The 26,056-nt window shown below is 39.0% G+C and overlaps 1 protein-coding gene across 2 annotated transcripts in view; it reads right to left on the bottom strand.

Moving 5' to 3' along the window:
• The window catches only part of LOC124795188 (INO80 complex subunit D), a 156,604-nt gene that overhangs the window by 7,416 nt on the left and 123,132 nt on the right, over positions 1-26,056 (bottom strand). For both annotated transcript variants that reach the window (XM_047259090.1, XM_047259091.1), the window contains 2 exons: positions 24,693-24,815; positions 9,870-10,025 (listed from right to left, as the gene is read on the bottom strand). In XM_047259090.1, the coding sequence (XP_047115046.1) occupies positions 9,870-10,025; positions 24,693-24,815 (279 nt within the window). The remainder of the gene's footprint in view (positions 1-9,869; positions 10,026-24,692; positions 24,816-26,056) is intronic.

The raw sequence follows: 26,056 nt of genomic DNA, 5'->3' as shown, positions 1-26,056 counted from the left end.
TGGTACTGGTGCTCAAAATGAGTGTATCACATTGAGGTAACAGTGGAAAAGTGACAATTAGCCAACGACATTTAGAGCATGACAAAAGTTGCCACCCATTGGGTTTCCCCAACATCTCATTCCCATTCGATAAGCATACCAAACCGAGGTACCAGTGGAAATGCTACAGCTGTGTCGGCCCACTATAGATGTTTCGTCTAATCACACAATCACTATGGATGAGTGCTGGGTGTATTAGTACGACACGGAGACAGAGGAACAAAGCAAGCACAGGAACATATGGAGTCACCACTGTCTGTCTGTAAAGGGTGTATTAGTTCAATGGCAATCCACCAGGTTCATTATGTACAGAAGGCAGTCACACTTGCTGCTGCAATGGGGTATCATAGAGAAATGGGTAAGATGCAATAAGCAAAGAGCAAAGGCGGGAGGGGGGGGGGGGGTTAGGAGTAGAAGATGACGATGATGATTTATGGTGGAGGGCGCTAAACAGCTAGATCATCAGCACCCTTGCATTAATATTATACTGAAGATTTGCACAATCTATGGAAGAAGGTCAATTAATCGGAAAACTATGTTTGATCCCACCCCAAGAAGGTGACGTTCATAAAAGTTCATAACATAACCCCAGAGAGACACAGCGGGATAACTAAATAAAATCATGGATAAAATACCTGTACGGATGCTGTTAAAGGGTCAATGACCGTGGCTGGATGATGACTTAGAAATTATGTGTGACCCAGCCACTCTGTGACACATTAAGATCTCACACCAAATATTTTGGGAAGAATTCCGGACACCACACAAAATTTTAAGACACAAACAACACTCACCTCGCTACCAGTTAAAATAGAGGGAAGATCCTGTGGGAAACCCATTTCAACCCTCAGGCATCATATAAAACACACTCAGTAAAAAGATGTACTGACAGCTGTGTCCCACATCTCCGACATACTGGGGGCCCCTCCCAACATAAAAGGAAGCCATGTGTCAATGGACAATGTGCCACTCTAAGCCGAATACGGGCTACTTCTTCACACCGTCGAGAGCGGGAGGAGGAGGAGGTGATCCATGATCGCACTGAAGTCTTGATGGAACGTAGTTTATTATTCCTCACTTCCAGCCACTGGGACTCCCACCAACATATAGCCTTCCTGGTCACAAATGAAGTGACATCCCATAGAAGGACTGAACAGCGGGCAGGAGGAGGAAGGGAGGTAATCCTCCTTAGCAGCAGCATCAGCGAGTTTGTTTCCCTGGATGCATATGTGCCCTGGAAGCAAAAAATTATTTCCTTGTTTTCCTGAGAAGGAGAGCGTCCTGTAACTGTTGCAACATCCGATCTGCTGGGTACATCTGTCCAACAGCGAGAAGGGCACTTTGAGAATCAGAACAGATGATAAATTTTTTGTCACAATGCCTTTGCATCTGCTCCATTGCCCTCAGGACAGTAAACAGTTCCACGTAATAAACTGAAAACTGCTCTGGGAGTCCTATCTTGAGGACAATGTCAGGGAACACGACAGAACAACCGAAAACATCTCCCTGCTTAAAACCATCCATGTAGACAGTAATAAAATCTGGGTGGCTACGTAAAATTTCATTAAACTTAACTTTAAAAACATAGTCTGGGGTACAATGTTTCTCGTAAGCAGTCACTTCTAAAAGCAATCTGGACTTTGGTAGTAGCCAGGGAGTGGCCCTGCTCCAACCCTGGCTTTGGACCTTAAAGCACCCACCTGTAATAATTCAAGGCTCTCCCTTGCACGGATCCCAAATGGCCGTGTTGCTTGTGGCCGATGATCGAACAACCATTCCAGTGGTAGCTGAACAATGTAACAGGATGCTGGCGATGTAGGAACGGACAATGCCCTATATGCTTGGCATACCATGAGAAGAAGACATCGAATAAACAGTGGAGGCTCATCAGCCTCTGCACACAAACTAACAACCGGGCTTGTGCAATAGGCCCCTGTAGACAGCCTAATACTCTCGTGGTGAACTGCATCCAGCATTTTCAGGTACGAAGGCCTTGCTGACCTATAAATCTGGCCTTTGTATTTGAGCCGGTGTCGCACTAAGGCCTTGTAAAGTTGGAGCAGACGTGCCCTGTCAGCTCCCAAAGACGTATGACTGACACATTTCAGGATGTTTAAGGCTTTGGCTTCTTCCCAGTCCATTCATGCATGGAGTGTAGGAACAATGATTGTTCAAAGGCCTCTGTGCATGCTGTAATTAATCAAATCTTGTCCTCACAATCCCTATGTGAGCGATGCATAGAAGTTTGTACTATATTCCTGGATTCATTATCTAAAGGTGGTTCTTGGAACTTTGTAAGTAGTTTTTCTCGGGATTGGAGTGCGGGAAGAATGATTGTTTGAATGCCTCTGTGCATGCAGTAATTATTCTAATCTTATCCTCAAGATCTCTAAGTGATCAATACATAGGGGGTTGTAGTATATTCCTAGAGTAATCACTTAAAACACTCAATATCCCTGTTAGTCCTATTTGAACCGGGTCTCACACACCTAAGCAATATTCTAGAACTGGTCACATGAGTGATTTGTAAGCAATCTCCTTCGTGGACTGATTGCACTTCCGCAGTGTTCTACCAATAAACCGAAGTCTACCACCAGGTTTACCAATGACTGAACCTATACGATCATTCCATTTCATATCTCTACAAAGTGTTATACCCAGTTATTTGTATGAGTTAGCTGATTCCAGCAGTGACTCACTGATATTATGGTCACAGGATACTACGTTTCTTTGTTTTGTGAAGAGTAAAACTTTACATTTCTGAGCATTCAGAGCAAGCTGCCTATCTCCGCACCCTGCTCAAATCTCATCAATGTGAATATTTAAGCAGCTTCTTTTAGACAGTTCTTCATTATAGACAGCTGAATCATATGCAAAAATATTGATTTTACTATTAATATTGTCTGCGAGGTCATTGATATACAATATGAACAGCAAGGGTCCCGACACATTTCCCAGAGGCACATCCGAAGTTACTTCTACATCTGAAGATGACTCTCCATCCCAGATAACATGCTGTGCCCTCCCAATCAAAAAGTCATCAATCCCGTCACAAACTTTACTAGATACCCCACATGATCGTACTTCTGACAATAAGCATAGCCATGGTACTGAGTCAAATGCTTTTTGGAAATCAGGAAATACTGCATCCATCTGGTTGCTTTGATCCAAAGCTTTCAGTATGTCATGTGAGAAAAGTGAAAGTTGGGTTTCACATAATCGATGTTTCTGAAATCCATGCTGGGTGGCATTGGGATCATTTTCTTTAAGATACCTCCTTATATTTGGCTCAGAATATGTTCTAAGATTCTACAACAAATCAGTATCAAGGATATTGGATGGTAGTTTTGTGGATCATTTCTACTATCCTTCTTCCAGATGGGTGTGACCCGTGATTTTTTTCCAAGAACTGGCCACGTTTTTTTATTTGAGGGATCTACAACAGATTACAGTTAGAAGAGGGGCTAACTCAATTTTAATGATTTCAGCTGTTTCTCGATACCACTGACACTAATAATTATATAATTCATGTTTCCAGTGGTATGAGGATTAAATTGGGCAATTCTCCTGGGGTTTCCTTTGTAAAGGAAAATTTGAAAATGAAATTAAGCATTTCTGATTTTGCTTTGCAACCCTCAATTTCAGTTCCTGTCTCATCTGCTAGGGTCTGGACACTAACTTTGGTGCCACTGACAGCCTTTAAATATGACCAGAATTTCTGTGTGTTCTGAGAAAGATCAGTTGACAATATTCTGATACAGTAGTCGTTGAAGGCTTCACACATTGCTCTCTTGACAGTCAAACATGTTTCATTCAGCATCTCTCTATCAATAGCACTACGCTTTGTTTTACACCTATTATGCAGTGATCTCGGTTTTGTTATAAGTTTCTTTATAGTGACTGTAAACCATAGAGGTTCTCTATCATTATGAACTTCTTGTTTCCAAACATATTGTCTGCTAGCCACTCTCTCATCAGCTGTGTAGAACCAGCTCCTGACAAACCCCCTTTCATTTCAATTATAACTCTCAGCAAGCATTGACAACATTACTGCAGAAAACACATGAAGTATGCCACTGACCCCTATCTAGACTACTATTGTCTCCTGCAGAAATGTACACTATTGTTGTGTATTTGTCCAATTTTAAAGTCATTTCATATCGATCCAAATAAACTTGAGTTTAAATGTGTTAGATGCTCAGCCCTCTTCTCAGCCAAGCTGGTATCACTGTTTCCCCCTACAACACTTCCGTAATGATGTGCTTGAACAACTGTGAGACACAGACTGCAATATTTTCCAGGGTGCAGTTCATAATTATGTAATGACACCAACTAATAAGTAAGTCGAAGATTGCAATCAAAATTCAGTCCAATTCTCAAAATTTCAGATGTCCTGCGATCTAGTGATGTCTGTCAGTACTATTTATCTCCATGATGGGCCTCGTCACTGTAATTAATTCTCATGACAACAATTACAGTCAGTTTAATTTGATTTATTCAGATTGTTAAGCATTTCATTCTAGAGTAATTTTCTTTCTTGCCTCATCTGAATAGGATCATCTTGTTCTAAATCTGTTTAAAGGTGGTAACGTTTTTACCCAGTATTCTGCATGAACAGTAACTTAATTTCTCATTTGCAGCACACTTTGTAAATCATTACAGTATCTCATAAACAAATAAAATATTGATTTGCACTCATAATAAAGAAATATTTTTTTTAAGAACATGTCATATTTCAATATTACTGTCGCTTAAAAAGCACCATAAATGTTTGTACCCAAACAATTATGAGAACTTTTACTGCAAACTTGTTCAAATGCAACAAGAGTTTGTAATATGACAGAATTTAATGTTATGTCCTTTGTGTTTCACAAAACTGTCAAATTTTAAGCAGAACAATAGACTGTTAAGGTGGCTCTTATGTATCCTTTGCACTAGTGTCGCACAAGTCAAATGTCATGTGACTGAGAAACTACTTGTTGGCTTCTATCTCATTTCCTCTCCAAGTAACCGAATTTGGCTAACCTTCTCAACATCCCACAGCCTTCACCACTACCTCCCAGAGCAATGGCAACTCATGATCACAAGAACCAGCCACAGCTGTGTAGTTTTCTCAACCTCTCATATAAAGCCCTCTCCCCTCCTGAATTATTCAACAATCTCACTTTCAGCTCTACAACTGCATTAAAGCATGCTACTTTAGTTAAGGGCCTACTTTCCTTTGTGTGTAATGTCAACCAGAAGTATCACTTTGCAACCCAAACTCAAAACCAACACCAAACCTGACTCTGAACTTGCCTTGAATCGTTCCGGCCATGATCCCAACTTGAACCACAATCATTACCTCAAAATCATGCCTCACCAAGCCTTCCAAGAATTCCTATGATGCATCACTGCTTTGTCATCCTTTCTCAGGTCCATACAGTATGACCCAAACCTGTCATCTGCAGAATTCCAGGCTCTTCACTCCTGGAAAACTGATGACTTTATCATTATGCTCCCAGCAGACAAGGGATCTACCACTATGGTACCTGACTGATGGGAGTGTGTGTGTGTGTGTGTGTGTGTGTGTGTGTGTGTGTGTGTACACTGACACTTTTTATGTACGGCATCCGCCATCGAGATCTCATCCCTGTGGTTCAAACTGACCTGCAATCTCTCTTTATAATTTCAGGCCCCACACAAGGACTAATGCCTCAATTCATAGAACTTTTTACCGCACCAAACGACACACTCCCACCTTTCGTGTTCTTCCTAAGATACACAAACCCAATCATCCCGGTCATCCCATAGTTGCTGGATCCAAAGCAGCGACTAAAAGCACCTCTGACTTGCTTGATCAACAGCTGCAACCTACAGTACAAAGATTCCCCTCCTATATTAAAGACACCACCGATTTCACAGAGTGTCTAAAATATGTGCCCATCTCATTCCCACAAAACACCTTGCAAGTTACCATTGATGCCAACTCCCTCTATTCCAGGAAATTCTGAACTTTCCCTCTGACGGAACACTTTAAGAATCCTGGTACACCGATGGAACACCTTGTTCAGTTTGAAGGGCAATGACTTTTTTTAAAAAAAAAAAAAAAAAAAAAAAAAAAAAAAAAAAAAAAAAAAAAAAAAAAAAAAAAGAATTTTTTACAGTGATTATTTCGATTTTATATCTTAACTAATAACACACAAATAGTTATAAAAAATAATTAGAATTATCTAAATGTCAGGGGAAAAAAACCGATGCTATTAGTAGTTTTTCATGGCGCATATATTCACTTCTCGTGGAATATAAGTGTTCTGCGGAACACAGTATGGGAGATTCTGCTCTATACCGACATTCCCCACATACATGGTCGACCCTGCTGCTGAAAATTACCTCAAATAGCACCCACCTGATTCCAACCCTATGACATCCCTTAATCAACTTGATACTTTGATGGGTATGACCATGTGTACCAGAATATTTCCTCCAATGCTAACCTTTTTGTGAGTCACTTTGAGAGAGTGGGGTGGCATCAGGGGGGGGGGGGGGGGCGGGCGGGGGGGCTTATACGCCTTCAGCCCTGGGTGAATTTTGATGCACTGACAACATCTTTGCCACATGGACTCGTGGTAAGGCCAAACTTTTAAAATTGTTGCAATCTCTAAATACATACTTGAAATCAAATTTCACAAGGTCCCTTTCTGAATCCCATGACGGTTTCATTGATACTGATTGAATCATCACCGAAGGTCACATTAAACCTACTAACACATAACAGTACTTACATTTTGACAGTTGCCTTCCTTTCCATGTCAAACATTCCTTCCCATACCGTGGCATTTGAGGCAAACATATTTGTTCAGATGCAGCCTCTTGACAGCAATACACCACCATCCTCACTTCAACCTTCAGTGAACATAATTTGCCCTCCAGCATAGCTCAAAAGCAGATTTCCCATGGCATCAGATCCAATCCTGATACTGCTGATCCCTCCAACAAACAACTTATGAATACACTTCTTCACACTCAGTACTAGTGTGGTCTTGAATGTATTGATCAGCTACTTCAACATGGCTAGGATTTTCTAATACCATGCCCTGAAAATGAGGTCCATTCTATCCGACATTTTGCCATCACATCTAGAATAGCTTTTAGTCACCCTCCCAATCACTTCATTATCCTTGTCAGATCCTATGCTGCTCCTGCACCCATTTCCCTACATTATGGATCATATCCCAGTGACCATTCCCAATGTTTTGCTGATTACCCAAACTTTCATCTTTAAGCTCACAGGTTTTCAAATTTCAATTGATGCTGTCCCCAACGATCAGTCTTTCCTTCTCATCCTGTCCAATAAGTCTCCTCTGACCTGGGGTTCTGGACGGCTTTTCCATAACTCCCTCCATTTCTTAAAAGTCACCAGTCATTATCCTTCATTCCTCTTTATTTCCCTTCAACCATTCTGTCTAAAGGAACCACTGGCTCCAAAAGCTTGTGCATTTCTGTGTCATTTATGTGTGTTTTCTCCTGCTGCTGCTTGGCGAGTAGACTTCTTTTCTATCCAGTTATATTACTTTTTTCCATCAATGATTATTTTTGTAGACATATTGATTATCGTTGGTGGACAAGATAAACCAGTCACAGGCTCACCCTAAGAAGCAGATGTCAAACTGTTAAAATAGCTCAATAGGAGCCTAAGATCCATTTATGAAGAGGCAAGACAAGATTCAGGCTGTGAATTGCAATTTTGAGTAAAGATGGAACATTTTGTTAAAAGTTGCCTTGAAAAATGTGTAATCTCTTGTTGATCTGAACATCATGTGACATATTATGTACAACTTTTTATGGTGCTCGGGAAACGATGATTCCTTTATAGAAACTCTGCTGTGAACACTAATAACAGACTGGCTCTTGGAATCGTTTTTTTTATTTTGTAATTCTGTGTGAATAAAACAACATCAAGGACATCCCATTATTTCACAACTCTCATTTTTAGTTGTATTGAGATTTTCCCATTTTACCACTGTGTTCTGCACTGTTTATTGCATGCATGTTAAAGTCTGCAGCCAGCACAGAAAAAAATCAATTGGGATGATGACTATGAATCATCTTTACACGACAAGAAGTTAGCAAGTTGCCTCCAGCTGTGCTAGGAAAAAAGTGTGCGGACGCTACATTAAAAAATCCCAGTGCATGTTGCACCTGGTGTATCTTTTTTGGTGGAAAGTATTACACTGAGGTACCCATATAGTATTATGAGGGTTACAATTCACATCTTTTAGAGATGTCATAAATATTACACTTGTCATACCCTCATAAATAGCACAAAACTGTCTGATAGTGTGAAAGTGGCAGTAATTGGTTTTGATTTGGAGGACCTGCAAACAAACAAGGCAGAAGGGATGGATAACATTCCATCAGAACTTACAAAGTCATTGACATAGTGACAACTGACTGACTGTTTAGCTAGCGTATATCATGTATAAGTATGGTGACATACCATTTGACTTTAGAAGTTTATAATTCATATAATCTTGAAGATAGCAAGGATAGATAATTTAAAGAAATGTCAAATTATCAGCTTGACAGTAGCTAACCAGGATAATACACAAAAAATGGAAAAGAAAACAAAGAATCCGTGAGATGAAAATCAATTTGGTTTTACGAAATGAAAGGCTTCAGACAGGGAGTCATATTTGATGATGGAAGCACATCTTATGAAAAATCAATGGACTTTCATAGGATTTTAAGCCTCGAAAAATGATTCAACAATGTAAAGTGGTGCAACATCATCATAAATAAAGGTACAACACTATATATAATACACAATATGTACAAGAACCAAGCAGGAACAATAAGAACAGAAGAACAAGAGAGAAATACTCACGTCAAAAAAGGTATAATGCAGGGATAGAGTGGTTTCCTCCACTATTAAACCTGTCTATCAAAGAAGGAATGTGAGACGTAAAGCAAAGATACAGGAAAGGGACTATACTTAAGAGGGAAAGAATACCAATGCTAACATTTGCCGATGACGCTGCTATCCTCAATGAATGTGAGGAAAAATTACAGGGTCCACTGAATGGAATAAATAGTCTAACGAGTACAGAATATGGACTCAGAGTAAACTAAAACAGGTGAAAGTGTTAACGAGCAACAGAAATAGCATCAGCAGAAAACTGCACATCAAAATCAGGGATCACAGTAGATGAAGTGAAAGCAAGGCAACGCATGGTGTTTGAAGCAAGAAGTATTCTAGATGCAGACCAGCATGGACAAAGAGCATTCTTACCAAAAGAGGTCTACCAGTATTGAATATATGACTTAATTTCAGAATGAAAAAGACAAAGGAGAAATTACATCCGCAGCATAGCTTTCTGCATGAAAGTGAATCATGGTCTGTGACAAAAACTGAAAAGTTTTGAATCAAAGCACCTGAGATCTGGTGTTACATATGAAAATTAAGTGGACCGCTAATAAGAATTAAGGAGGTTGGTTCTATGTAGAATCAGCAAGGAAAGGAATGTGTGGATTGCACTAATTATACTGGACTATAGGATACGTGTTAAGACCTCATGGAATGACTTCGATTATCTACAGTGACCCGTAGAGGGTAGGAAGGGGAAATAGATTAAAATACAAAAAATAAGTAATTGAGGAAATTGTGTGTTGGGTGTCAATCTAGGATGAAAAGATCTGCACAGGAGAGGAAGTCAAGGTGGGCAAGAACAAACCAGCCAACAGGAGAGTTGGAGAGTGAAAAAGAATAGATGCTGTTGCATTGTCGCAAATGTGCGCATTTGCTTTTGTCAAGTTCATGTGATGTACGAGTCAACAATAATTCTACTTACCAGTGAACAAGTCATTAAATGCATCTGCAGGAATCTGGTTGAGGACATTTGTAAGGTCATGCTCTTCGAGCAGACGTGTAGCTTGGTTTGCTAGTTCCACTGGATCCGCAAAGTCCTCTGCCATTGAAAACACTACTTCTTCAACGACCTCTATACCTAATAAACAGAAGGAAAACAAAGAAAATATTTATCTTTCCTCAACAACAAAATAAATAGGTTTAAAAAACATGCCACTGCACTGTTTCTGCAGCCAGGAATTTCAAAAAGTGATCTGGGCACAAATGGAATATAATTAAAATACTATACTTGAGCAATATCACACAATGGTTAAATTTGGTCTTTACAAGACAAATCTGTGTGTGGCCAGCCATATTTCTTTTCTGATCAAAGTGGAACAAATATCCCCCCCCCTCAAAGAAATGTCAAGAAAGCCTCCAAAATCATTTATGACTTTGTTGGTTATCAACAGAAAATATTAATGATAATGGCTCAGGTTGTACAATATACCTAATAAGTTTTTTTATTTAATTTTACTGTTTTACTGGCTATTTCAGTTACCAAATAACATAGGTATGGAATCTAAAATTCAATACAATGAAGGAGTTACACATTACAAAGCAAAATGATCTATAATGTCTTACGAAAGCTCCAGCAAAAATAAAAAAATGAGAAATCAGATGATGATAAATATTTTTATGTTAATGGATTTCCAGAATGGAAACAACAAACACAAATTAAGAAAGACAAACTGATCTGCAAAGGAAGCACACTTAGGATTTAATGTCTCATCAATGATGATGCCATTTGGGAGGGATCACACACATCCAGATTAGTGAAGGACAGGGATGAAAAAAAGATGACCTTTTCCCAGAAACCATCCTGACATTTACCTTAACTTACTTGAGGAAACCATACTGGGAAAGGCACCCAGTCACTTGCAGATGAATTATGGGGAATGGCAGATAGAAGCTGATGACAGGTCAGAAGTCACACCACCTTTCGGAACACAATCTTGCTCTTTTTCTAGTATAAAAATTCATCCCCCATCCACTTCTCTCTGAAAAGCATTCCTATACACATCTCCAGCTTTAGTTCTTTGAGTATGACATTACAATAATGATTAAGGCCTTAAACAGCAATGGACAATATTACTAACTGCATGTCAGTCAACAATATTGATTGGGGACCTTATGACATCTTATTATGTAGAAATAAGATAGAATTATAGATTGTGAGTTAGCATAAAATCCCTCAATGCAGTCTATGGACTACATGCACATTTTTCTGGTAGGTATTAAGCAATGCATTGAAATACGTTAAAGCTGGGACAATATATGAAAGTGATATGATGGGTGTGGTACATGAGAATGTCAGGCTTGCATAATCATAATCTGACAACAATAACAAAAATAGTTCAAATGGCTCTGAGCACTATGGGACTTAGAACTACTTAAACCTAACTAACCTAAGGACAGCACACACATCCATGCCTGAGGCAGGATTCGAACCTGCGACCGTAGCTGTCGCGTGGTTCCGGACTGTAGCGCCTAGAACCGCTCAGCCACTCCGGCCGGCACATCAGTAACACTCTAGAAATAATTATAAACATCATCAAAAAGAAAAAACTGACCCTAAATCAAAACTAATGTAATATCGCCTGGATGAATCATGTGGAATGAATTTCACAGCACAATATCTGCAACACTGCAAACTTAGAATTCATATTCTGTACAAACAACCTCATATAAGGGACATTTGTTTTTAATTATTAGGAGGCAAGAAATAAGTCTTCACCTCTATTACATGATGCCATGGGAAAAGGCAAACTGGAACAGGCTCAAAGAAAAATGATGCACAGAGCCCAGGGAACTATGGATCTTTCCTTTCCCTTACAAAATGTTTATCAAGCCACAGCATCATGAACACCAAAGTGAACCTTTACACAGGGTAGAATATGGGAAAGAGCCCATATGGATGCTTTTAATTGGAATAATGAGAAATGGTTGGGACATTGTAATACAATAAACAAATAGGAAGCAAGAAAAGACAATTTTTTTCACTTATGTTCATCTGATTTTTTTTATTAAATATTTTTTCTTTGTCACAGTAAGATAGCTTCAATATTAATACTGTGGCATAGATAATGATATACGTGAATGTGTGCCTCTAAATGATAACAAGGTTCTTTTCTACAGTCAGTCTTGTCTTTTCTTCTTCTTCTTCTTCTTATCAACGGAGTAGCATGTTTGCTTGAATGATAAGGGTAGTTCTTGAGTGAAATATATAGTTCTGAAATAATACAAAGTGTGTTCAGTTTACTTATCCACTGATCCACTACAACCAACCAGAGAAGTTACATACATGGTCTGGAACGGAAATACGACAAACATTACAAAGCACATAGGTAGCTGCCATTCCATCATCAATCAAGGTGTAATCATTTTCCTTTTGAAAATTACTGTACAACTAAACACACCAAAGCTACAAAAAATGCAAGGATACTAATAAGGATACAAATAGGGACAATGTAAATATACTAAAAAGTAATACTGAACAATGTTCTGTTAAACAGTGAAAAATGCCACTCTCAGAAAATACAGGTAATTTAGATTAATTCAATGGATAAAGAATGGCAGGATCATTTAGCCTTAAGTTGTGTTTCTTATTTATGGAGTCAAGATGATAATGCACACAGGGAAACATTTAACCACTTTGAGAAATGGTACACTGCATCAAAAAACATGAAAGTAGGGGTCCAAAACATCTGGTACTATAGAGAACTGATTGTCAATGTGATGGAAGAAAGTCGAAGAAAAAATACCGGTTGTTGCATTCAGATCTCTTTTATTACTGACCAACTGTTGCAACAGTAATGGCTCAACATTTTGACTTCCAACATTTAAATAGAAAGTGCATTTAAAACTGTTTAACTTCACGAAAGTTTCCCTACGCATGGGCTGATAATTTAAAAAGACACTGAAATATTAGCCACAGGAACTTGTGTAGTATCCATCAAAAAATTATCTGTCTTTAGTGAACCACATGTAAATTTAGTTGTCTCACAAGAAAGAAGTAACTTTCAACTGGTTCCTCATGTGGGAAAACTGCATGATATTCAAGTAATGAATTACAAGTTTTACTATAAGTGCATTTACCTTTTCGCTTTATTATAGAACCAGTTAACTTGGCAATGATTTGCAGTTGCCACATATGTATGGCAACTGGATATACAATCTAATCTCCTTCGCCACCCCTCTCTATCCTTCTCCACCTTCCCCTTCCTTTGTCCATCACTTCATCCTCCTCCATACCTCAGTCTATCACCCTTCCCCCCCCCCCCTCCCCCCCTTACATCTCTTATAACACAATCTCTCGATCCATCTCCTGCTCCCTCACCTCTCTGTCCTGATCTTCTTCCCCCTTCTCTATACCCATTTCCTCCTCCATTCTCTGTCCATTTCCTCCTCCTCCCTCTCTCTGACCTCATTTATTTTATTGCAAATGGAATCTTGATTGGGAATAGAAGTCAAAATGAATGGGTAAATCGGTTGGAATCATTAGTACATAGGGTATCGGAGAGTCCTTTCCAGCTGCTTCATCTGTGAGGATAGTCACTTTAACAACACCATTTTGCACAGTTTTAATCTACGAACAAGTAGGATTTTAAAGTTAGCCATAAACACAACTTTACTGCTTTCTGTTAAAAATTACTGTAAAAAGAAACCACAACTGATTTATGGGCCTTTGTGAAACTTCGTGAATCATTGATATTTGTTTGTATGATTTGTGTATGTGATGCAGATAAAAAAAAAATTACTTTTAAAGTTGGGTTTAAATCTTATTCTTCGATAATCACTGCTCCAAATGATGTCATTAGGAAGAAACTGTTGTACTTCTGTATATTATGCAAGACATGCTTCGATTGAGGTTCTTGGTCAGAAAGCAATGATGCCAGTGACTCTGTTGGTGGTGTCAGTTGTGGTAATTTGACTTTTCCACTCACAAAACATAATCCTAGCAGTTTACATTGAAACCACAAAGCATCGCAATGTTGACAAACACTAATCATTGTTGTGAAGTTGACCAATACATCTGTGATGCAATCAGCTCTTGGTTTGTATCCGAACGTCAAACGTTCAGTTCTGGCCGTCTGTTTTGCTGACGTTCCAAATTATTTTGTGCATAAGCTCCAACTGAGCGAGTTGAATGTGACTGTATCCAAGTCCCAGAGTAATAATGGAAAACACTACAGAAATTCTTATTCGATTTGCTTCCAAACACTGCTTATGCTCTTCATCGGTCTCAGTCTCACTGGCTCAATGATCATGTAGTAGGCTTGTGTTTCACTTACAGTGGCCAATATTTTGACGCATTTTATTCCAAAGAAATAAATCATGAACTGAAATCTACTTAATGTTTGTAACATACCAAACTGCCAAGAACTGATAAGAATTCATTCTTTGCAACAAGCCAAAGATATGACCACCACCGACAACACACTGAAATATCATTTTCAACTGTACTGTTTTTCGCAAAATGTTCAATGTGGAATTTCTTGTTGATTGTCACATTTCTCTCCATACAAAAATAATATCCAAATTTGACTTTTCCACTGGATTTTATATTCATGTGAACTGTTTCAAACCTGAAAACCAATAAGTGAAAACGAAAAATTGTCTAATATTCCAGGAAATCCACTGAAGATGCCTTGTTAACAAGGTGAAACCATGTCTGGGTGTATAAATAAAAATTAATGTGCAGCATGTGCAAACAGGCATTTTCTTGCTGATTACTAGTTTCTAGGCAGCTGCTACAAAATATGGCCACCACAAAAAACTTGTTAAATAAATAAACATTTTTAATCTAATTTGTTTAGATTTAGTGTATAATGCCTTGAAGTTTTTAAAAAAAAAAAAAAAAAAAAAAAAAAAAAAAAAAAAAAAAAAAAAAAAAAAAACCCTCTCTAGATCCTGCACAACGGTAGCTAAAGAAGGGACGATGTTATTAGAGTCCGAATGGCTTCTCTTGGAAGTAACTAAATTATTCTAGAACACTAATACATAAATGTACCTCGTTGTCGTTGTTGTTGTTGTGGTCTTCAGTCCTGAGACTGGTTTGATGCAGCTCTCCATGCTACTCTATCCTGTGCAAGCTGCTTCATCTCCCAGTACCTACTGCAACCTACATCCTTCTGAATCTGCTTAGTGTATTCATCTCTTGGTCTCCCTCTACGATTTTTACCCTCCACGCTGCCCTCCAATACTAAATTGGTGATCCCTTGATGCCTCAGAACATGTCCTACCAACCGATCCCTTCTTCTGGTCAAGTTGTGCCACAAACTTCTCTTCTCCCCAATCCTATTCAATACTTCCTCATTAGTTATGTGATCTACCCATCTAATCTTCAGCATTCTTCTGTAGCACCACATTTCGAAAGCTTCTATTCTCTTCTTGTCCAAACTATTTATTGTCCATGTTTCACTTCCATACATGGCTACACTCCATACGAATACTTTCAGAAATGACTTCCTGACACTTAAATAAATACTGGATGTTAACAAATTTCTCTTCTTCAGAAACGCTTTCCTTGCCATTGCCAGCCTACATTTTATATCCTCTCTACTTCGACCATCATCAGTTATTTTGCTCCCCAAATAGCAAAACTCCTTTACTACTTTAAGTGCCTCATTTCCTAATCTAATTCCCTCAGCATCACCCGACTTAATGAGACTACATTCCATTATCCTTGTTTTGCTTTTGTTGATGTTCATCTTATATCCTCCTTTCAAGACACTGTCCATTCCATTCAACTGCTCTTCCAAGTCCTTTGCTGTCTCTGACAGAATTACAATGTCATCGGCGAACCTCAAAGTTTTTATTTCTTCTCCATGAATTTTAATACCTACTCCGAATTTTTCTTTTGTTTCCTTTACTGCTTGCTCAATATACAGATTGAACAACATCGGGGAGAGGCTACAACCCTGTCTTACTCCCTTCCCAACCACTGCTTCCCTTTCATGTCCCTCGACTCTTGTAACTGCCATCTGGTTTCTGTACAAATTGTAAATAGCCTTTCGCTCCCTGTATTTTACCCCTGCCACCTTTAGAATTTGAAAGAGAGTATTCCAGTTAACATTGTCAAAAGCTTTCTCCAAGTCTACAAATGCTAGAAACGTAGGTTTGCCTTTCCTTAATCTTTCTTCTAAGATAAGTCGTAAGGTCAGTATTGCCTCACGTGTTCCAGTGTTTCTACGGAATCCAAACTGATCTTCCCCGAGGTTGGCTTCTACTAGTTTTTCCATTCGTCTGTAAAGAATTCGTGTTAGTATTTTGCAGCTGTGACTTATTAAGCTGATAGTTCGGTAATTTTCACATCTGTCAACACCTGCTTTCTTTGGGATTGGAATTATTATATTCTTCTTGAAGTCTGAGGGTATTTCGCCTGTTTCATACATCTTGCTCACCAGATGGTAGAGTTTTGTCAGGACTGGCTCTCCCACGGCCGTCAGTAGTTCCAATGGAACATTGTCTACTCCGGGGGCCTTGTTTCGACTCAGGTCTTTCAGTGCTCTGTCAAACTCTTCACGCAGTATAAAATCTCCCATTTCATCTTCATCTACATCCTCTTCCATTTCCATAATATTGTCCTCAAGTACATTGCCCTTGTATAGACCCTCTATATACTCCTTCCACCTTTCTGCTTTCCCTTCTTTGCTTAGAACTGGGTTTCCATCTAAGCTCTTGATATTCATACAAGTCGTTCTCTTATCTCCAAAGGTCTCTTTAATTTTCCTGTAGGCGGTATCTATCTTACCCCTAGTGAGATAGGCCTCTACATCCTTACATTTGTCCTCTAGCCATCCCTGCTTAGCCATTTTGCACTTCCTGTCGATCTCATTTTTGAGACGTTTGTATTCCTTTTTGCCTGTTTCACTTACTGCATTTTTATATTTTCTCCTTTCATCAATTAAATTCAATATTTCTTCTGTTACCCAAGGATTTCTACTAGCCCTCGTCTTTTTACCTACTTGATCCTCTGCTGCCTTCACTACTTCATCCCTCAAAGCTACCCATTCTTCTTCTACTGTATTTATTTCCCCCATTCCTGTCAATTGCTCCCTTATGCTCTCCCTGAATCTCTGTACAACCTCTGGTTCTTTTAGTTTATCCAGGTCCCATCTCCTTAAATTCCCACCTTTTTGCAGTTTCTTCAGTTTTAATCTACAGGTCATAACCAATAGATTGTGGTCAGAGTCCACATCTGCCCCTGGAAATGTCTTACAATTTAAAACCTGGTTCCTAAATCTCTGTCTTACCATTATATAATCTATCTGATACCTTTTAGTATCTCCAGGGTTCTTCCATGTATACAACCTTCTTTCATGATTCTTAAACCAAGTGTTAGTTATGATTATGTTGTGCTCTGTGCAAAATTCTACCAGGCAGCTTCCTCTTTCATTTCTGTCCCCCAATCCATATTCACCTACTATGTTTCCTTCTCTCCCTCTTCCTACACTCGAATTCCAGTCACCCCATGACTATTAAATTTTCGTCTCCCTTCACAATATGAATAATTTCTTTTATTTCATCATACATTTCTTCAATTTCTTCGTCATCTGCAGAGCTAGTTGGCATATAAACTTGTACTACTGTAGTAGGTGTGGGCTTCGTATCTATCTTGGCCACAATAATGCGTTCACTATGCTGTTTGTAGTAGCTTACCCGCATTCCTATTTTCCTATTCATTATTAAACCTACTCCTGCATTACCCCTATTTGATTTTGTGTTTATAACCCTGTAGTCACCTGACCAGAAGTCTTGTTCCTCCTGCCACCGAACTTCACTAATTCCCACTATATCTAACTTCAACCTATCCATTTCCCTTTTTAAATTTTCTAACCTACCTGCCCGATTAAGGGATCTGACATTCCACGCTCCGATCCGTAGAACGCCAGTTTTCTTTCTCAAAAAAGAAAAGTTATTTAAAATTACATAAATGAAATGCAAGCATAGCCTACATTTGGACCAATACAACATATACAAAACTCATTCAATAGCACCACTGCACTCTGGACTCTCAACAAATTGGAAAATGCAGAGTTAAACATTGTAACTGCACATAGCAACCAGCGAGAAAATGCAGGACATACAATTATTCCCCTGTAATAACAACAGTTCTCAACTCTCTCATTAACTACCAAAGGTTATACAAGAGGGTAGTTAAGACCAATTATAATGTAATGGTCTGAGTTCACAATTGCAAACAATACCAAGCCACAGAAAGGAGCAACAGCAGAGCATCAGAAAACAATGGGAAGATTAGTTCAGGAATTCATGAGTAGCCACTGCCACGTCTCAACAATGGTCAGAAGAAATGATTTTAAGCTATAAGAGAAGTCACTGACTCCGTAGATGTATTCAAAGCACAATAGGGATTTAACACTATAAGCTTACAGTATCATTCTAACATGCATTTTAGCAGAAAACATGAAACAGTGGAGCCACTCACACTACAACAGTGAAGAAGCAAGGATGTTGCAAGACAACTGTGCTCATCATCCACTGCTGCATCAAAGTGACCTTGCAGATTGCTGCAGTCATTGCGTGAGAATTGGGCAGTGCCCACGTGATTGCAGTCCCAGCAATTGCTACCGCCAGCCAGACGTTGATGTTGCTGGTTTGAATATGGGATTTAATACTGTGAGCTTACAGTATCATTCGAACATACATTTTAGCAGAAAACATGAAACAATGGAGCCACTCACACTGAAGAGGTGAAGAAATATGCTGAAACATGGGGTACAAGGAGCACCACAATAAGATCTTACTGGAGCTGCATGGTTTCGAGTATGAAAAATTATTGCGAGGATTCTGCTGTGAAACTGATCAGCAGAGAAATGGTATACGAAATTATCACTGTTAAATTATGTTGTGCTTGTGTCTAATGGTGGCTTTTTTGTTTGAATATGACCATTCAAATGCTGAAATGCCTTATCCAACAGGTGCTTCACTCCATGACAACAACTGTTTCATCTTAATCTACAAACCTTCTGTTAATGATAACAGTTTAAAATATATTCTGTTAGTGCAGCCATTTCAGTGCAGTAAGTGCTTTACTGTGCACCAGTCACACTGTCTGCTCTGTTTTGTCTGTCAATACTGACTGGCTTCCAATCCTGTACTGCTGTGCTATTACCACTGCAATGTCGCTGTGTGGTACTGAAAAGTTTTCTCATGCTACTTGTTACTTGCTTATGTGAATTGAGCATAGGAGATACTTGCTTGCTAACAGTTTGTTTGAGCATGAAGGAGTAACCAAAACACAAACTTCAAGTCTTATTGATATAAGATGCTTCCCCTCCTTCTAGTATATCCTCCAACATAAATTACAATAACACTGGCACTGAGGGCAATTCTCAGCAAAACAGCAATTTAGAGCCTAGGTACTGACCTATAAACAAGTGGTTATGCATATTCCCTTAGGTCAGTCTTCACCGTGTCATAACCTGCAAACAATAGTGGCATATGATGGATGTGAGGGAGGGAATTTCTCTGTTTTGGTGAATGTAAAGGCCCTCAGTAGGTAAGTAAACTAATGTTTTAGCATGATCTGCTACCAAGTCACTGTTATCGCTTTTTTCGAGTAACAATGATAGAAAACTGACATACCTAAATTTTGAGTATTATCCTCAGGGAGTCACACCTAGTGATACGTGGCTGGCGACCACGGGGCCCTGAGCTGAGTCCTGGCACTGCTTCCACTTACTTATGCCAGGCTCATCACTTTTATCTTCCCTATCTGGCCACCCTCGGCCAGCTCTTGTTCTTTTCCGACCCTGACGCTATTAGGTTTCGAGGGCTAGGGGTCTTTCATTTTCCAACCTATACTTCTCATGCAGCGTCTGACCTGGAGCGGGCGGCTGCAAAAGGCGTCTGTATCCCATGTTAGGGGCGGCCTCCAGAACTGCAGAAGGCAACGGGATACCACCGCAGATTATCTTCCCTGCATAATGCAGTCTCCATTTTATGCACAAAAAATGGCTTTCCTCTCATATTAAATCATTGTCCGAAGGTAAAATAGTCCCCCCATTCGGATCTCCAGAGGGGGGGGGGGGGGGGGGGGGGGGGAGGGGACAACTTGAAAGGAGGCAAAAAATCAAAACGAGAATTGGTACCTGGAATGTCAGAACTCTGCTACAAGCAGGAAAACTAGAAAACCTTAAAAGAGAGATGGAAAAGAATCATATGGACCTCGTAGGAGTTGCTGAGGTAAGATGGAATGGACATGGAGAGTTGCAGTCAGATGAATATGTATTCTACTACTCAGGAGGAGAAGTAAAAGGAATTAATGGAGTAGGAATGATTATGACAAAGGAATTGGCTAAATGTGTGGAATATGTAGACTATGCAAATGACCAGGTTATTGGTGTAAGGTTGAAAGGAGCACAAAAAGATTTACTGATTGTCAAGGTGTATATGCCAACTTCAGAACATGATGACCAAATTGTAGAGGAAACGTACAATGTAATAGAGAGAATAATGGACGAAAATAAAAAATGCTGCAAAATAGTAATGGGAGACTGGAACGCCATTGTGGGAGAAGGGAAAGAGGGAAACATAGTAGGCAGTCATGGTCTTGGAAAGAGAAATGACAGATTAGATTAGATTAGATTAATACTAGTTCCATGGACCATGAATACGATATTTCGTAATGATGTGGAACGAGTCGAATTTTCTAATACATGACATAATTAGGTTAATTTAACAACATACTTAAGTTAATATAACAACTTTATTTTTTTGTGTTTTTTGTTTTTCTTTTTTATTTTTATTTTTTTTTATTTTTTAAATATTTTTTTTCTTAATTTATATCTAAAAATTCCTCTATGGAGTAGAAGAAGTTGTCGTTCAGAAATTCTTTTAATTTCTTCTTAAATACTTGTTGGTTATCTGTCAGACTTTTGATACTATTTGGTAAGTGACCAAAGACTTTAGTGCCAGTATAATTCACCCCTTTCTGTGCCAAAGTTAGATTTAATCTTGAATAGTGAAGATCATCCTTTCTCCTAGTATTGTAGTTATGCACACTGCTATTACTTTTGAATTGGGTTTGGTTGTTAATAACAAATTTCATAAGAGAGTATATATACTGAGAAGCTACTGTGAATATCCTTAGATCCTTAAATAAATGTTGTGACATCTAATGGCCGTGTTTCCATGGCCACTTTTATTTCTGTCTCCTGCAGTGTGTTGTTAGCAGACGTACTTGAGAGGGAGGTAGCTTCTGAATGTTATGGTGAGGAAAAGGTTTGGGGGGGGGGGGGGGGGGATGACATTACATTTTATTACTTTGAAAATTCTCACTTATTTCTAGGAATGACTGCCTCCAATTCTTCTCAACTGCATGCGAGGGGTAGCACAGTGGTTTAGTAAAGATTAGACTGTTTGGTTGTCAGTTTGTTAATGAAAAATTAACTATTCTCTAGTAGTGGTGGCAATTTTGGCATTGTTTGTAATATTTGGGGTGGGATCTTTATAGGAAAGTGAAGAAACAGAGTACCCAATCTTTTCTGTGTCACATCCTCATACAGCTCTTAAAGAGCTACAGAAGGGACAGCTCCAAAACCCAGCACAATACAAACATGGCTGCAGTATATCTGTCTGACACATGTCCCCACGTCCACAGGAACAACCCCTTCATTTGAGCACATCTTAATTTCAACGGAAGTCTGTATTTGAGTCTTCAAGGCTTGCTGAGGCTTTCTTCATTCTTATGTGGTAGAGTGATTGTAGTAGTGTACAAAGAATATGGTCATGCTATATTCTAGGTTTATTCAGCTATGCTTTATCTATGGGCCCAAATACAGGAAAAATATACAATTCTGCAATCAATCAATGAAGAAAAATGGTGAAATATCAAGGTCAAAAAGGCATCTGGACCTTCTTAAACTACAGGGTGATTTGTTCCCCCGTATACAAACTCTAGGATTTGATCAATGACAGGATATGGAACAAAAAAGGTCTAATGAACTGATGTCCGGAAATGCATAGTTTCCATGCTAGAGACTATTTACTCAATCATACACTGTTATAGGGACTGTGGTCTACGACACGCTGTACCATGGAGCCACAATTACAGTATATGTTGAAAATGTATCCATGCACCTCAAAGCATGCCTGTAGGCACTGTAGCATGTGCTGTGTCACACACATGCACACACACACACACACACACACACACACACACACACACACACACACACACATCGGCCAGGCAGCAGCCAAACAGTGTCAAAGGCAGCATGAATATGTTGCTACAGTGTTTCCACATCTGGAATGGGCTCTGCCCGTGCAATACTTTTGAGATGGCCACATAACCAGAAATCGCATGGGTTGAGATCTGGTAATAAGCTGGCCATGTAACTGGACCCCCTCATCTTATCCATCAATCAGTGAAGACACAATTGAGGTGCATCTGGACATTAACAGCAAAGTGGGCTGGAGCACCATCATGTAGCACCCACATAACCCTTTGAATCATCAATGGCACTTCTTCCAGCAGGGGATGCACAATCACCCGCAAGAAATGCCGATAGTTCCAGCCTGTTAGGTGACATGGAAGGAAGACTGGTCCAAAAATACGGGCGCCAAATTTTTCCAGCCCACACATTCCGGCTGCACCAATCTGATGAATCACTGCTACCATACCAGGGCATTTTGCATATCGTCCCAAAGATGATTGTTACGAAAGTTGAAGAGACCATTCTGCATAGAGGTGGCCTCATCTGTGAATAGGCTGGATGACACAAATCCTGGAAACACGTGACAAAACTGCTACCGTTGTGGAACATCTGTCACCAGTAAGCCCTGCACACACTGTCAGTGACATAGGTAGTAATAGTTGTCATGGAGAATGTTTCACACGGTTGTCTGGCTTATCCTGTACTGGTGGGCCAACTGCCTGGTACTGACACAGCGGTCGCCTTCCGTAGTGTTAATTATATTTCCCTCCAAGTCTGGTGTCCAATCATTTCGGGTACATCCTTCATGATTTCGTGCTTCCTGAAACAATCCTGTCTCAGACAAACTGCGAAACACTGTTGCAAACATTGAATGTTGTGGTGTCTGTTGGTGGGGTAAGTCTCCTGATACAACCTTGCTGCATACTGCCATTTGCCTTTCTGTAAGGAAACACCATGTCAGCAAGCTCTTGAGTCAAATATGCAACCACTGCATACGACGCTGTATCACATACTCCACAAGATGAGTCAACAAGAGAAGTGAATCGAACACAACATTACCAATTACTATGGCAGGAGAGGGCACTAGGGCATGACATATGAGGAACAGTACCACCCTCTAGGAGGAAACCACGCATACCATAATGGTATGGTAAAGTGCGTATTAGACCACAGTTTCTGTAACAAAGTACGATCAAATAAATGGTCTCTAGCATGGAAACCGCACATTTCCAGACGTAAGTTCATTAGACCTGTTTGGACCTTATCCTCTAATCGATCAATCCCTACAGTTTTTACATGGTGGGAAAAATCCCTCTGTACATGGTTCTCAAACTATATGGGGTGTACACCTGAGCAACATCTACACATAGTTACGATTTCTGCAGTCCAGTTGATATGTCTACACAATAATACGCCAAGCCATCGAGATAAAGACCATTCTGGTTGAGTTCTACACTGTTAAGAGTTGGTTATATCAACCAATTTCATAGTTATTTTCAAAAAAAATATTGATTGGATAACTATCACCCCTTTAAGATACCCTAAACTTGGTGCATTCCCTGTCAAATTGATTTCTTCGGGCACAACACATTCTCACACTCAACTACTCAGTCGCAATCTTGCCCCATCTTTGACAAATTTCTGTGGACTTTTTAACAAATAAAAATAAAATAAAATAATAATAATAAATTGTAATAATAATAATTGTTTGGATAAGTAATTGAGAGATTAAAGTTTGATTCGCCTTTAAGATTGGAATTGAATTTCTTAATTTTTCATAAAATCTTACGTAGCATTGTTCATTGAGGTCACACAATAAAGTAAATGCAATTTACGCCATGAATTTATCGAGCTTCGCACGTCTGAAGATGTACGGAACGTAGCCAGGGCTCATTATATATTTTTTGCAGACTAAGTTTGATATCTGACCTCAGCTTCAATCATGACAATGGGGTGACTAAAACTACTAAAACAGAGAAAAGCATACAATTAAATAAAACATGTATTCATTTCAACATATACATTACGATAAGAATGACACTTACGTAAAATTCTAGGCAAATAATTGCAGATAATTCACAAATGAAAGCGACTTATTAATTCTGCGCCTCTTTTCTGCAAATAAGTATCAATATGGCTAACTGTGGAGCCACACAAAATATTATGTCCTTCTAGGACAACGAATGACATAAAAAGTGCTGATGCCTACTGGCTGCGACAAGAGAGCGGTGTTAATTCCTTTTTTTTCCCCCCTTAAAAAATCGATACATACACTCTAAGTTCAGTAAATTAAATATTGTCTGTGCTCGAGTGCAAATGGTTCGTTAAAGCTCTTAAAAATCTTCAAAATACTAAATGGATACAGTCATTTTAGATGAAGTAAGTTTTGTGTGCATATTATTAAATTTAGTTCTTGGAATATGATGAGATCTGAAATTCACAGTAGTAGTTATATGAAAATTTGACAATTTTAGAATCTTGTCCCTTTTGGGCAAAATTTCTGCAGACAGCCATGCACCTGTCTGTATATGATCAAACATACAATTTTTCCATGTGCTGACGTATAAATTATATAATCTTACCAGATTGTTCATGGTTTTCTTCAACAATATGTGTTTCTGGTGGAACTGAATTTCTTACTGCTTCTTCCTTAACACACATTTCCATGCTCTCAGGGGCTGACGAACTTTCCCCACCATTTGTATCTGGAAAAGAATAATATGCTGAAGTTGACAATTCTTAAAAATGCAGTAACAAAACTGCACCCAACTTTAATGTCAGAGTAAGGTAGTTGTTCTTAGCACAGCCAGATTTCCGAGCCAACTATCCTTTTATTCTGCCTTTCAACCCGTAATCAAAATCAGTTTTCATTGATTCCATATTTTGTATATTATGTATACAGCAATCATAGCTTATTTTAAATTTCATAAAATAAGGGAAAGGCAACCACTCACCTACAGTGGACTAATGCTTGGAGCACAGTTACATATACCATAAAACAGTATCCACACTAGCTTTCAAGCACTTGCTCTTTTCCTAGCATTAGTACACACATTCACACATATAACCACACGGACACCCAAACACACACACTCCCATAGTTCACAACAAGACTTGTGAGTGTGTATTTGGGTGTCTGTGTGTGAATGTGCGTATTTATTGCTAAAGAAAGTGTTAGTGCTCAAAAGCTAGTGTGAATGCTGTTTTCTGTTACATATTACTTTGCTTCATGCATGTGCAAGTGGTAGCCTTTTCTTTATTTTATGTATCGGTCCGTCCAGAAATTTCCATTAATGTTATTTTAAATTCCAATTGTTCTTCTTCTACATCTACTATTCCTAATACAATCACCTCCATATCATCATCTCCAGTTTCACAGCTTGTGCTGGAATTCACTTAATAATTTCTGATTTCATTGGCATAGTAATTGGTATATGTCGTGTTATGAACATATGTTAAATGTGTAATTAAGAACATTAATCCCCTTCCAGTTTTTAAGAATTTTCAAGCAAAGAAATAATTTATATTTTACATTTACCTGTACATCCATTGCAAACCACTGGAAAGTGCATGGCGGAGTAGTACCACACATCAGAGTATCTTACTGTTCTATTTGCATAAGGGGTGAGGAAATACTGACTGCTTAACTACCTGTGTGTGTGCTGTAATTAGTCTGATCTTGTCTTTGTGGTTCCCAAGAGGACAGTACATATGGGGTTGCATTGCACGCCTAGGGTAGTTTCCTCAACTATGATTCTCGAAACTTTGCGAGTAGGCTTTCATGGGATAGCTGATCACTATCCTTCAAGTGATTGCCAGTTCAAGTTTTGTAGTACTCTCCTGTTGGTCACAAAAAACTTCCACCATCTGTACTGTCCCTCTTTGCATGCACTTAATATTTTCTGTTAATTCTACCTCCTGTGAGTCCCATAAACCTGAGCAATAT

The sequence above is a fragment of the Schistocerca piceifrons genome, chromosome 4 (genome assembly GCF_021461385.2).
Source record: "Schistocerca piceifrons isolate TAMUIC-IGC-003096 chromosome 4, iqSchPice1.1, whole genome shotgun sequence".
In the NCBI taxonomy this organism is placed as follows: Eukaryota; Metazoa; Arthropoda; class Insecta; order Orthoptera; family Acrididae; genus Schistocerca; species Schistocerca piceifrons.
Note: the sequence above shows the minus strand (reverse complement) of the source record. Positions and strands in the feature narration are given on the sequence as shown.